The sequence below is a fragment of the Cyclopterus lumpus genome, chromosome 8 (assembly GCF_009769545.1).
Source record: "Cyclopterus lumpus isolate fCycLum1 chromosome 8, fCycLum1.pri, whole genome shotgun sequence".
Lineage (NCBI taxonomy): Eukaryota > Metazoa > Chordata > Actinopteri > Perciformes > Cyclopteridae > Cyclopterus > Cyclopterus lumpus.
This window is the reverse complement of record NC_046973.1, coordinates 19,344,075-19,357,305: the sequence shown is the minus strand read 5'-3', so window position 1 is coordinate 19,357,305 and position 13,231 is coordinate 19,344,075. Positions and strand designations below refer to the sequence as shown.

The following is a 13,231-nucleotide window of genomic DNA, read 5'->3' as shown; positions in this document are numbered from 1 at the left end:
ATTATTATGTCATTTAGCTGACGCTTTTATCCAAAGCGACTTACAATCACGTTACATTCATACACTGTAGACACAGCTACAGGGAACAATGCAGGGTTAAGTGTCTTGCTCAAGGACACGTCGACTAGGGCGGGGATTGAACCACCAACCCCCTGATTGAAAGACGGACCTGCTAACCACTGACCCACAGTCGACCTCCGCTTGCCTCAATAGTTCTGAAGTATAGCCATTTTTTTTTTTTGTCAGCAATATCGATGAATAAAGTTTCAAATTCTTAATTGGAACTCTCTGTTGGACTCTGGTCAACTTTTTGTGGCACTCGATCTTCCAAATTGCACTGAGATCTAATAGGAAATCACATCTAAACGGCTTTTGTTTAGCAGACAGAAAGTCTGCTGATGTGAACCGTGCTCTGGAAGGGTTTCTGGCTTTTGGGAAACAATGCGCATAGCAGACAGCCGCCGGCCTCTAACATGGATGCAGATGGATGTGAATAATGCATGTGGCCTTCAACAGTCTAACGGGGCCAGATAAAGTGCTGCTGCGTCAGCCGTGTGTTGGCCACGTTGTCTTTTAGCTCACACACACACACACACACACACACACACAATTAGAGTGCCTATCCAGAAACGCACATGCATACTTTGCTGCCCACTCGCAGCCTTTCACTCCCACCCACTCTCCTTGCTAACGAAGCTTCGCCTATCTGTTACTCTCTGTTTGACTGTGGTCCCCTAAGTGCAGTCCTTTCAGCTCAGCTAATTTACATTCATATCTAAACACAAAATTAAACACTGGCCGAAGTTTTGTGGTAAACGGCAACCTATTTGTCATCCCTGTCTTATGGTGTGTGTGTGTGTGTGTGTGTGTGTGTGTGTGTGTGTGTGTGTTACAGACACCTGTTACATCCTGTCATTTGCCATCATCATGCTAAACACCAGCCTCCACAACCCGAATGTGAAGGACAAGCCTTCCGTGGAACGTTTCATCTCCATGAACCGAGGCATCAACGAAGGAGGAGACTTACCCGAGGACCTGCTCAGGGTCAGTACGGCTTTGAAACTCAAGTCATTGCTCCTTTCAAAACCTGCTCTGGATTCACAGGCAACCTTTTTCTTGTAGAATCTGTATGACAGCATCAAGAATGAGCCTTTCAAAATCCCAGAGGACGACGGCAACGACCTCACACACACTTTCTTCAACCCAGACAGGGAGGGCTGGCTTCTCAAACTGGGTGAGCGACTTGAAATGCACGAACGCGGTTGTTTGCGCACACGACGATCCGCCAAAAATAATGGCGCTCTCGTCAACGTGGCGGTGCTGATAGATTACCTTGTGTACAGCGCACATTGGTAGATCATATCAAGGCTGCACACAGTGGTGTGTGTGTGTGTGTGTGGATAGGTTTGTACACACTAGACCCGAGAGACATCTATGCCGGCTTTTGATGTATTATGAATGTGGCCATGAGACATGTGGAGGCCTTTGAAATATTTACGACGGAGCATATTCATTATACTGACATGCAAGCACGCGCACAAATACTAACTTTTGTAGCTTGTAAATAAAGTTTACGCACACGCAAACATGCACATATACGTACAAAGAATTAAACGGTGGACAGTTTGATCCTGATTTCTATTGGAGATTTTAAAATGCATATTTTGTCCCATTTTTTTTGAAACTCCCAGAAGGCCTCGTAAAGAATTTGTCTTAGTATTTATAATTTATTTATTTTTTTATTGTCCGGCCCTTTTTTTTGAAAACACAATTCTGGCTTTAACATGTGTTTCCGGCACCCACACGTACCCGTATGGTTCCAAGTGTTTCACAGGATACGAGCCGTCACCTTTTACTGGTCACTCTACAAGCAGAAAGGCACAACCCTGGTCCCCTTAACGCTTCATCCTCTGTTTCCTCTAAGATCTCTCTCTGTTGTACAGATTCACAATGAATTTAATAAAGATGTTAGAAGTAAAATGTAATCTTTCAATCATTGTGAATCTTTACAACAAACTACAACAAGAAAGGGAAGAATTACTCTATCTCCAATGACTCCAAATTGGCAGATTTGAGTAAATTGGGGTGGAAAGTAAATTACTGGATATGACAGAAATGGACCAAAGTGGAAGCGATATTTTAATGTAGTGCTTTACAGTCACATTGAGTAGAACTCCCCCGTGTGGGCTGATGTAATAACAGCAGATGTATAATCTGTTGACCCGTGTTGCAAAATACAGAAAATAAACCATGAAAGCTGTAAAGCAGTGCATCAAAGCCTCCATGTAACCAGATTAACAGGACTGTGGTGCAATAATTCCGTATCATTTAATTTTTTTGTTTTCTTTTCCTCTTCGTTTGTTTGTTTGTTCCCATGATTTTGGCTGTTGTCTTTCCTCAGGAGGTATGTACACCTGTCTCTTCCCAAACGCTAGTCCAGCTCTCGGGTGCTTTTGGTGGTCCGCCATGCTTTTTGTTCTTTTCCTCCATTGTTTTTTTTTGTTTTTTTTATATACGTTTATCGCGCAGATACATTTTGTTTGCGTCTCTCCATTGACTCATTTGAACTTCAGGTGTTTGTCTGTTCAGTCTCTCATCGAGCTGGTGGTTTGTCCACTCTCTCTTCTTATCTCTGTGGGTGGTTGCCAGGCGGTCGCCGGGTTCATTTGCTACCCCGTGCGCTCGGCTCGGGGAGCCGATGCTTTGTGGCCACTCGACTGAGCAGTTTGACCCGTTTCGCTCTCCATGCTGTGGTGGTCATTCTCTTTGATCGTTTTTTTTTTTTTTTTGGAAGCTGCATTATACCTATTTTTTTTTTTTTCATACAGCGAACACAACAAAGGACTGCTTGACAATCCAAATTGATCATGAACCCATTTACCCATTGGCTAATTGTTTGCTCTCTGGTTGCGTGGAAAGGGAATACTGCACCTTTTCAACCATGTGGCTCTGCTCTCTTCATCTTATGCTGTAAATGGATCTGAAGGGCAACGGTGTGGCGCTAGACCGGACTGGACCGACCTGTGGGAGAGAAGCGTGGGCAGAGGAGGGTTCAGAAACAGGATATAGGCATGCTTCAAATGATTCATGCATTCTTGTTGTTTACAAATCATTCCTATTAATTGCAAAATAAGAGCACTGGTGCAACAAAAATAGTCGGAAAAAAAAGTAGAGAACCAGTTGCTAATTCATGAGAAATTATTTACTAAGAAATCATACAACTATCAGCAATTAGATATAATGTAAAAAGCCTGTTCCCTTGCCCAGCCTCCCCCCCCCCAACCCATCCGCTCAGCGCCACTCCGGCCCAGCACCGTGCACACACCTCTGCAACAATCAGCTGGGACGTCGCGCCTCGTCCCAGACATTCTTGCACGGGAGGAGGTCACCTCCTCCAGGAAACCACTCGCAGCCTCCAAACAACCCAATCGGCCCTCAAGCCAGTCAACTGTGTGATTCCGCCATCGCGCCTTGTGTTTTTCTGTCCGTCTGCTTTCTTGTTGCGACACACTGACGAGTCGAGATGCGGAGACGGGTCTCTCCATCTCTGCCTGTCGAGTGACGCGTGTGTCGATGGCGTCTGTAGATTATAACAAGCATAGACTGAAGTGTTTGACCTATCATGGTGTCTGTGATATGATGGGGTATCATATACAGCGCTCCTGCTGTTATATGATAATACACGTGTGTTCTACATGTCTGTATATAAACCTCCTCAAAGCCTCCTCTATCCTGGTAAATGGGTTTCACAAAGCTTTTTTTTTTTTCCATCATTGGTGGTGGGATAGCCGAGTCTAGACGAGGCTTAGGTCTCCATGTCATGATCAGAAAGAAAGCTTGTCCCCCCCCCCCCCCCCCCCCCCCTACCCCCCACACTCACTGCACACTGCTCCTATATGAATGAGAAGTTACTTAAAGCCAAAACAGGAAATTCAAGTCTGAGATGCCTGTAGAGAAACCGAGCATAGCTCCAGGCTCTCGGCTCCTTGCCACTCTCATTTTGTTGGCGTCCCATCTTCCCAGCGTGAGAGTGCCATCTGCCACTGATCAGGTTTCCCCCTCGCAGGAAGTATGGGTGACAAAGGGGGTCAGAGGTCAGCTACAGATCAGCGGGACGCAGAGTTAACCAGAGAGCCCCCGTTGGGTGTGAAAGGGAACTTAACCTTACTTTCCACATTCACCCCTCGTATAGTCATTGGAGTGCTTTGCACTAACTGAACGTATTAAACTACCACACGAATAGAGTAACTAGAAGGTATAAGTGTGGCTATGTGTGTGTATATACACCTCCTCAAAGCCGCCTCCAGAGATGCATATACGGTCTATGGATCATAGCTCTTCTGAGTCGGCAACTAAAATAAAGAGAAACATGGTTAAGTGAGCAGAACATTCATAGACACATAGCTTTATTCTATTGCATCACATCAACTCCAATTAGCTTGAATCTATTAACTGTGAGGCGGACCAGTTACTGAAATGTAGACGTGAAAATAGCTTTGTATAGTATTCAAAGTAGTTATGAAGTCAGGAAAAATAACCAAAGAGCCGAAGGCCATGCAGCTGTGGTGATGATCTGGGTAGAAGAGTCCTGTGGAGCCGTCATCTGTCTGTCTGCCCATACACCTGTCTGCCTGTCCGCTGCTCGACCCGGTGCTTCGGTGCTCCTTTCTCTCTCTCTCTCTCTCTCTCTCTCTCTCTCTCTCTCTCTCTCTCTCTCTCTCTCTCTCTCTCTCTCTCGCTGAGCCTCTGTGACGCTGGCTGTTTGCTCCACAGGGGGACGAGTTAAAACCTGGAAGAGGAGGTGGTTCATCCTCACAGACAACTGTCTGTACTATTTTGAGTACACCACAGTGAGTACAGCTCCGTTTCTCAGCCCCAGGGGGTCCCCTGCGCCCTCTGTTCTGGTCGCTCCCGGTGTGCAGCACACTGTCACTCACATGTTTGATGTTTTTGTCCAGGACAAAGAGCCCAGAGGAATCATCCCACTGGAGAACCTGAGCCTCAAGGAGGTGGAGGATAAGAAGCCTGTAAGTACAGCTCCCTCTACTGGCTCCTTCTGGGATTGCACACTCAGTCAGGCCAGAGACTCATTTTCTAAATGGATTGTTTACATCCACAACCTTATTGGTTGGCAGTTACTTACTCACAACATTATCTGACACAGTATAGCATAAAGAGGGATTTAGATGATAGTTTATAGCATTTTTGATGGGTTAGTTATTTTTGTCTTGTCATACTTTCTATAACTTCTAACCTGCATCCTCTTCACTTCTGTAGAACTGCTTTGAGCTTTTCATTCCTGACAACAAGGACCAGGTGATAAAAGCATGCAAGACTGAGGCTGACGGGCGCGTTGTGGAGGGCAACCACACCTTCTACCGCATCTCCGCCCCCACTGCGGAGGAGAAAGAGGAATGGATGAACAGCATAAAGTAAATGTGTATTCTTTCCTTCACTTCTTGAAGGCATGGTTTGATACAGTGCATGTTTGTAACCGGCATGTAATGCCCATTAGGTAGTTGGGTATTATTATATTTGGTCTTGCTTCAATTTTTGGGGGATAATCTTGATCATTTTTGGGGCTTGCAAACAGGAAGTATAGTGTTGCCATGGAGTCAGTGAGTTAGCCGTGGCGACAACTTGAGTAAGGCTGTGTTATTTTACATTCTGGCAACTTGGTACGATTAATAGTTTGCCGGTTTATCAATGAGCCATTGCTGTTGTGCTCAAGTTCTGGAGTCATAAGGTGCATTTTTACTGTCTGTGTCTGTGATTTTACTCAGTTATGACTTGGTACTGCAGCAATTTGCACACTCGTGCCATTATGCTTCGCTCACTGACGTGATCCTTTGCATCTGTGCCCACAGAGCTGCTATCAGCAGGGACCCCTTTTACGAGATGCTGGCAGCCAGGAAGAAGAAGGTGTCGTCCATGAAGAGGCACTAGAGCTGCTCAGCGCTCCAGATGTTGCCCTTGACGGAGCAGGGAGGGGGGGGGGGGGTCCAGGCATCCGCTCGCCCTATCTGGGTCGGTGCAGACCACGCCGTTGTTGAGGTCTGCATCTCCTACTCTAGGATGCTTACTAGGTCTGGCCTCAGGACTCTACAGGCCAAAAAACAGGAAGCATGCTGGGGTTTCTAGATCTTGTTAATCTCCTGTCACTCTTTCTCTCAGCTTTGTGTGCTCTCTCAAGGAAATCTTGCTGTTTAACTCTGCAAAATCCTCTTTGAAGATGCTTTAAAAACTAACACAATTCCCATATACATTGTGCACATACGCAACATTGCAAACACTCATGCCGTTCCCCTGTAGCACACGTCATTTTAAACTCAGCAGGTCTGAACAAGTGTGGCACTCCAACCAAAATATTCCTCTTTTCTAAAAGAAAAGAAAAGACATTTCTCATGTGCTAGTGTCTATTTTTACAGCTCTTACATGTCAATTCCTCTTCAGTCTTTTTTTTTTGTTGTCGCTTTTGTATAAATAAAGAAAAAGGTCTTGCAGGGAATGGAGGGGGCTTGCTTTGACGATGTTTTTTTTTTTTTTTAATATAGAAAAAAAAAAGTTAAAAAAAATAATAATTGCCGCTCAGGAGATTGTTACGATGTTCTGAAACGTGTTGACGTGGAGTCTGTTCACAACACGACAGCCGCGTGAGGAATGAAAGCCTCACCTGTGTCCCAGACTAAATTATTTTTTTTTTAAATGTGATGAAGATGAAGATGTCTGCGTGTCTGGACGGGGTCGCCCTGTTGGATCTGACTCTCTGTTCATTCCTTGACGGTCCCACAGATGCATCCTGGGGATTTGTGTCTCAGGGATGAGTGTTCATCACCCTGGGCATCTTTTGGAGGTCTTAGGTTGTCTGGAAATTCAAACTGGTGGCCCCCTTTTTAAAAAAATAGCTTCCCTACATTTTAATTTAATTTTTTTCCCCAAACACAAAACTGCTTCCTGTTCCCTGATTTCATTGTTGGGAAGGTTTACGTCACTGCTGCACAGTGCTTGGCTGCTGGTTAGCGACAGTACTCCAGTTTTATTCTCCCAGTCAAACATTTAATATTTAGTTTCTTTTCCTCCTTAATTTGTCTCTTCTTTGTAGAGGGTTACCCATGTAATGGTAAAAACAAATCGCATGTAATTTACAGCCGTCGGCCCGACCTCATTCAGAGTTGTACTGTGTGCTTCAGGTTGTTTATGTATAAGACATAATATATAACATAATGTTGTAGAGGCTTTTGAAGCTGTGCCTGGGGAAAGAATGGGTCGCCCCCGTCTCAGGATCCAAAGTGTGATGTGAAACGATACAGAACTACTATATGAGGAATGTACTGTGGCGAACCAACAGACGGAGGTCCGGTTGGTTGGTCACTCTGGAGGACGTGACGTGACGTGTCGCCAGTCAGCCCATCGAACTGCGTTGAGGGACACCTCTTTTTTTGGGGAGTTGTTCATCAAGCGTCTTTTCTACTCGTGTCCACGGTTGTCTCGTGTTGTGCCTGCTGGTCCTCGTCCTCTCTCCGCTCCCCTCGGTGCTCTAACCCGAGAGAAATAAGGAAAAATGCAAAAACAATCACAATTCTATAGACAGTATTGGTTTATTTATCAAAAGTTGTACATACTTCTATGTATAGTGGGTATTTTGTCTTCATCGTGTTTTCATATTAGTTGTGCCATTTTCTTTTGGTATTCTGTTCAATGTTTGATTTGAGGTTTGTATCATTGCCATTTAATCAAGCTGAAATAAAGACATATTTGTCACAACGCTGGCTATGAATGTCTTTTAAACTGCAGTAGTAAAGTATCTCCAGCAGGTGGCGCTATGCGGTAACCCCTGTACAGGCATCCTGCTTAATATTAGTGCTCTTTTTTTTTTTCTTCTCTTGCTGCGTATTAATTAGTCGAATTAGTCATGCTCAATCAATCTCAAATTAAATTATGGTTCATGTGTTGCATGTCCATGAATACTGAATACTACTTCCTCTTGAAATTAAATCATCCCCTCTCTGTTTTGATACTTTCCAAAGTTTGAATTATTCCAACCACATTTACCCTCTTTTTTAAAAAAATTTTGTTTTAATCCAGCCTTTTATTTACAGCTTTTATAACGTTTCATATCTACTCACAAGCTTGCTGCTAAAGTATTTATGGCACAAATGTCGAGGCGGCAGGGCAAGGTCGATATTTGCTAGTGTGTGTGTATGTATCATATTAAATGATGCCTGGAAAAGCAATCAATAGAAATGACTTTTTCTCAATGGAACAGGCGTGCAGGAAACCGGCTGAAATGCCGTTGAGAACACACACGTTGTGTCTACTGAGAACTCACTCCGATATCGTGGGTTAAAATAAATGACCATAACCTCGTGGAGTTTTTGTATTGAGACACAAACCTCTTTCCAGAGATGGGACAACCTGGTTGCGGCGGCTGTCAAAACGTCTGTTGAACAGCTGTGAGAGTTCAATCCTGCATTTAAATTTAAGAAAGTGAAATTCAAAGTTTGGGAGGTAAATAGTTCAGCTCCAAAAAGCACAAATCCGCTTCGGTCTCCATTGGATATTCACAGTTGAAGCTAAATTGTACTGACACACACACATTGTATGCGTTGACGCTGCAGAGGCCTGTGGGTCGAACTGGTAGTGAGTACAATGTTGAATTAAACGAATACCTGACTCTATTCAAGTTGAGACGCGTTTATCTGAGCACAGAAAGCCCTTTGATCTGTGAAAGATTAGAATATCCCCTTTTTCCAGCAACACCAGTCTTATTGAATAGGTGTTTATTATATATAGTCTGTGCTGTAGATGAATATGGGAACCGATTCTGAAAAGGTTTGTTCCAGATGTGCGTTGAAATGCTATAATAGCAAGGCGTTTGTCAAATAGTGACTCCTGCTGTGCATCTGCACATTCAGATATCAAATGAATAGAGATGTGGTGGATTGGAAACAGGCCGTACTCTTTTTTTTTCTTCTTCTTCTTCTTTTTGTCTCTCGGTAAAACAATATTTTGCACTGCTGCATGTAAAACGGGACGATAACAACGGTTTTTTAGAGCAGCGCCAAGGAGGTGACCGTGACTGATGGGAACCGAGGGGCACTGTGCCACAGCAGGGCGAAAGGAGAAAAAAAAGAAGTTTGAGAATGTGTGGTGGGGGCGGTGGAAGGTAGTCTTTGTGTTTCACCATCTGCGCCGTGCTTCACTTCTCGTATTTCTCACACAGGCACGTCAACAGACGGTGTATATTCAGGTGTTTTCTGTGAGGTTGGGGTGTGTGTGCGTACGAAGGAGCATGTGATATACTGTACAAGGAGGGGGGGGGGGGGGGGGGGGGGGTGCTTCTTCAGCCCTGACCAGAAGGAGTTGAGGGGGAACGATAGGAAGACGGTCCATGTTCTGCACAGAAAGGAGTTAATTGGAACAAGCTGTTGTATCAAGGTCAAATATTATTTTAAAAAAAAGATCACGTGAAGCTCAGTAAAGCCTAACCTGACCTCGCTGCACTGAGACAGCCCAGACCACACCACTCAGTCATGCTGCTTGCTGGGTCCACCACCGTGTGGTTATGCTGATGACGGGGGGGGGAAAGGCTCGGGCCTGCTGCAGCTCTTATAGGCCAGGCAGTGGGATCCTCTGTCTCCTCCAGTAAGTGGAGACATGTGAGACCAGTCAGGCTCCAATTAGGCCCAGACTGTTTCCCAGAAGCACCAGAGGCCTCCCCCCTGCCTCTCAGCCCACCGCAGCGGGAGAAGGGTGCCCCCCCACGGTGTCCGGAGCTGACCTCAGCTGGCACGAGAAGGGCCTTTTTTTTTCCTCGTACGGGGGGGGGGCTCACGCAGGCATGGAATGTGACACACGGGCTGGCGTGTGTGCGTGTGTGCACACAGACACGCAACAACGTAATGCAACACAGCCAGGGTGGACGTTTTCCAACCTGTTCACAGCTGCAGGACGTTTGCTTCAACAGGTTTTTTCTCGGTTTTTCGGTTTTGTACTTAAAGTTCATTTAAGAAGAGGGTGGTGCTTTGAACTCGGCCTTTTTTTTCTGGATAAAAGCTGTCTATCGTGTGAGTCATGATTGTCCTTAACAAGCTCTCAGAAAACGGCTTCCCATTGGAACACTGTCGTGTTTATAGAAATACGGAAAACACGACACACAGACAGACTGGAGCCAAGTGCAGCTCGAACTCCTTTGAGATGCTGCGTATCAGTGTTGATGCCGTGTTGACAGATGCATCGTTGCTTTACTGGAAGAATGAAGCCTGCTCAAATCACTTTAGGAATCTCCTGCTCTGCCGAGGAACACTGAACTCATCCTCCCGGAAGGGTTTCTGAGAAAGGGAGTTACAAAGACAACCACAACAAAGTCTCTCTCTCTCTCTCTCTCTCTCTCTCTCTCTCTCTCTCTCTTTGCTTCACACACTCATACAACCATGCACACACCATATGTACAGTATACCAGGTCAGCTGAGAGTGAGGTTAAAGCACAGATGGTGAAAAGCAGTAACACTTTGCGTTCAGTGCAGCCGAGTAAAAACACTGCTGGGATGTGTGTGGAATATATATTATTTACTGACATGGTTCAAAGAATTTGCATGCGTACAAAATCTTGCAAAACATCTCATTAAAACGAGCTGGAGCAGAAAAGGAATTGAAGATCGATGTAAAATATGCGACTGAGTTGTACGTCAGAACTTTGCATTAGTGGTAAAAAGGGGCGGCGGCTGCTGTTAGTGAATTGATAAGACATTTATTATCAATTGCAAATATAAAAGCTATCACTTTCCTTGAGGACCTTTACACAGGTTGACCTAGATATCAACATGTTATGGTATTAAAGGAGGTGTGAACACAAACCAGTTCTATCAAACCTTTTGTTACAATTCTTCTGTATGAAACCGAAGCGTTCTCAGATTCATGACTCAGTTGTCCAACAAATACAGCTTACTGGTACTGATTGAGCAGATAGACGGGGCCTCGTAACTGCAGTTATATGGCAGCCACCTTAAGTTTAAAGTCTAAAGAGAGACAGACGCTGTCCGAGTGCCACATCACTTAGATTTACTGGAAAAAAAAGAATCAACTTTATTTCTTGTGTGCAATATTTTTTGGCCGTGAACTTGCGGATGCAGGGCTGCAGAATAACTGCGAGAACAAGACAAAGGGTTCTTTGTCCCAGTGGGAAAATGGTATTGTGGGATTGTGTTCTGTATATTCATTGAACTGTGGGTGGCTCTTATTCTGGGAAACTATTTCCCAGAATAAGAAAACTATTTTTATGTGGTGCGAAAAGAGGCACATTTGTTTTTGCGATTAATCTCATGTCTTAAAGAGCTTCCTGTATACTATCTTGTGTCGATTGCAGTATGTATATTGTGCAGCTAAGTCATTACAGGCATTGCAGGAATCCCAGATGAGAGCTGCTGTAGATGGATAACCTGGAGCGATTTCTGGAACGGGCTGATTGTTTGTTTACATGCAGGTCGGAGGTTGGGACAGAGTGTACTCTGCTTCCAAGATTTCTAGTAAAAGATGGAAAAGGAGCTTTGGAGCGCCTCCAAAAGGATTTCCTGTCTACGGGGAGTGCCCGACTGGAAGGGGACAAAATGCAAGGCCATCGATAAGAGAGGCCGTGTGAGAGGCCGTCGGTGCCTCTTTTCTGATCTCGGTTTGCAGGACCCGTTTACACGGCATTTGGTCCTGGTGAAAGTAAAAAAGTTCCATTGAGCTCTTGTTGTGTGATTGCTTGCGATCAGAATACACATCTGGAAGTGTAGGCCAAGTTATGAAGACAGGGGCTCCCTCTGTGACGACACCGAGTTGCTGTTTGCAGAGGTCACAAACCTCAATGTGTAGGAGTTGGACATCTACAATGCAAAACGGGATTATTGCAGCTGAAACAAAGAGAGCTGAGCTGTAAAAGAAGAATAAATACATATGCATGACTGAGATGAAAGAGCACTTGTGTAACTCACCCGGTTCACAAACACACCTGCACCAGGAACAATGGGCTACTCCCAATGGCTTACGGTCAGTGCATAGTCACATGACTTCATTGTGTCTGCCATGAAGACAGTTCGTGCAAAGTCATTGAAGGCCTCGTCATTCAGGCATGTGGAAGCATTAAGTGGAATAGCTAGGATCAAAGCTTCTCTCTGACTGATGCATCCTGGGTAGTATCCTCAAACATCCGTGACTGAGTCACGCCCTTTAGACAATGCGGAGTGTGAAGGAAAAGGTTACTTATCATCGTGGGACAACTTTAAATCAAGATCAGGTTCCTCTGGGCTTACAGGACATCTTCCAGGTATATCCCCTGTGAGCCTCCTTGGCCTCTGCCCGCATCACAGGCTGCTGTCAGCACTCTTATCTGGACAGTAACCACAAAACCGGTGTGTGAATGTTGCACATACACACTACATCTGTCCGGAAATGTCAGACTTACTGGCACGGCCCGGCATCAAGTTACTATTACTGTGTTATAGAGGAAGTGTGTGTCTCTGAGTTCTCACGTGCTCATGAGTGTAGATGCATACGGATAACCAGCGTATTATTCTATATGCACATGAATACTGTACACATGCACACATTTTCAAGCAGCTTATTGTTTTGGCTGTGTGTGCACTCTGGCTTGAGTGCATTTAAACAAGGTGTGTGTGTGTGTGTAACAGCATCTCTCAGCCAACCTGCTATAATAGGGGAGACAGATTCATTACCATCTGCACAATGACATCAGCCGGCTATTTCGGGGGTTTGTGGGAATCAAAGTCCATTTTGAAGATCCCGATTATGTCATTGGCTCCCGTTGTCTCCAAGCATTTGATACTGATGAACGGATGGCGGCGGCAGTGGCAGGCCAGCCAAGATAGGCGGGCAGCGTTAATAAATCCTATTATCTGGCATGATGCAATCTGAATGTTTGAGGAGGCAGTTGATCGCGATCTGGACCCTGGCAGTTTCGGGGAACGTGGCAGATGTGTATATATTTTCCGGATGAAGCTCGTACCACCGTGGCGGTATGACTTCACATGCTCATTTCTGTCGGAGGGGGGTTGAAAGAGTTGCCGATTGTTGATCTCGCGCGTGATGGTTTCCTTCGGGATGTCAATTAGTTTCCCCCTCTTGTGTTGCACATGACTCACATGTTGGAAAATGAATAAAAAAAATAAAAAAAAGAGTACAGCTTGACATTGTGGGAAGATGCTCATTTTCCATATTTCCAAGAATTTGT

The 13,231-nt window shown here is 44.9% G+C and overlaps 1 protein-coding gene across 3 annotated transcripts in view; it reads left to right on the top strand.

The window, feature by feature from the left end:
* cyth1a (cytohesin 1a) overlaps positions 1 to 7,764 on the top strand; it is a 33,949-nt gene extending 26,185 nt beyond the window's left edge. Inside the window, exons 8-13 of one of the 3 annotated variants that reach the window (XM_034538559.1) lie at positions 896 to 1,044; positions 1,123 to 1,235; positions 4,772 to 4,850; positions 4,959 to 5,027; positions 5,278 to 5,432; positions 5,868 to 7,764. In XM_034538559.1, the coding sequence (XP_034394450.1) occupies positions 896 to 1,044; positions 1,123 to 1,235; positions 4,772 to 4,850; positions 4,959 to 5,027; positions 5,278 to 5,432; positions 5,868 to 5,946 (644 nt within the window). In that variant the 3' untranslated portion in view covers positions 5,947 to 7,764. The remainder of the gene's footprint in view (positions 1 to 895; positions 1,045 to 1,122; positions 1,236 to 4,771; positions 4,851 to 4,958; positions 5,028 to 5,277; positions 5,433 to 5,867) is intronic. The other 2 variants (XM_034538560.1, XM_034538558.1) reach the window with 2 other exon arrangements.
* Positions 7,765 to 13,231: the final 5,467 nt, after the last annotated feature.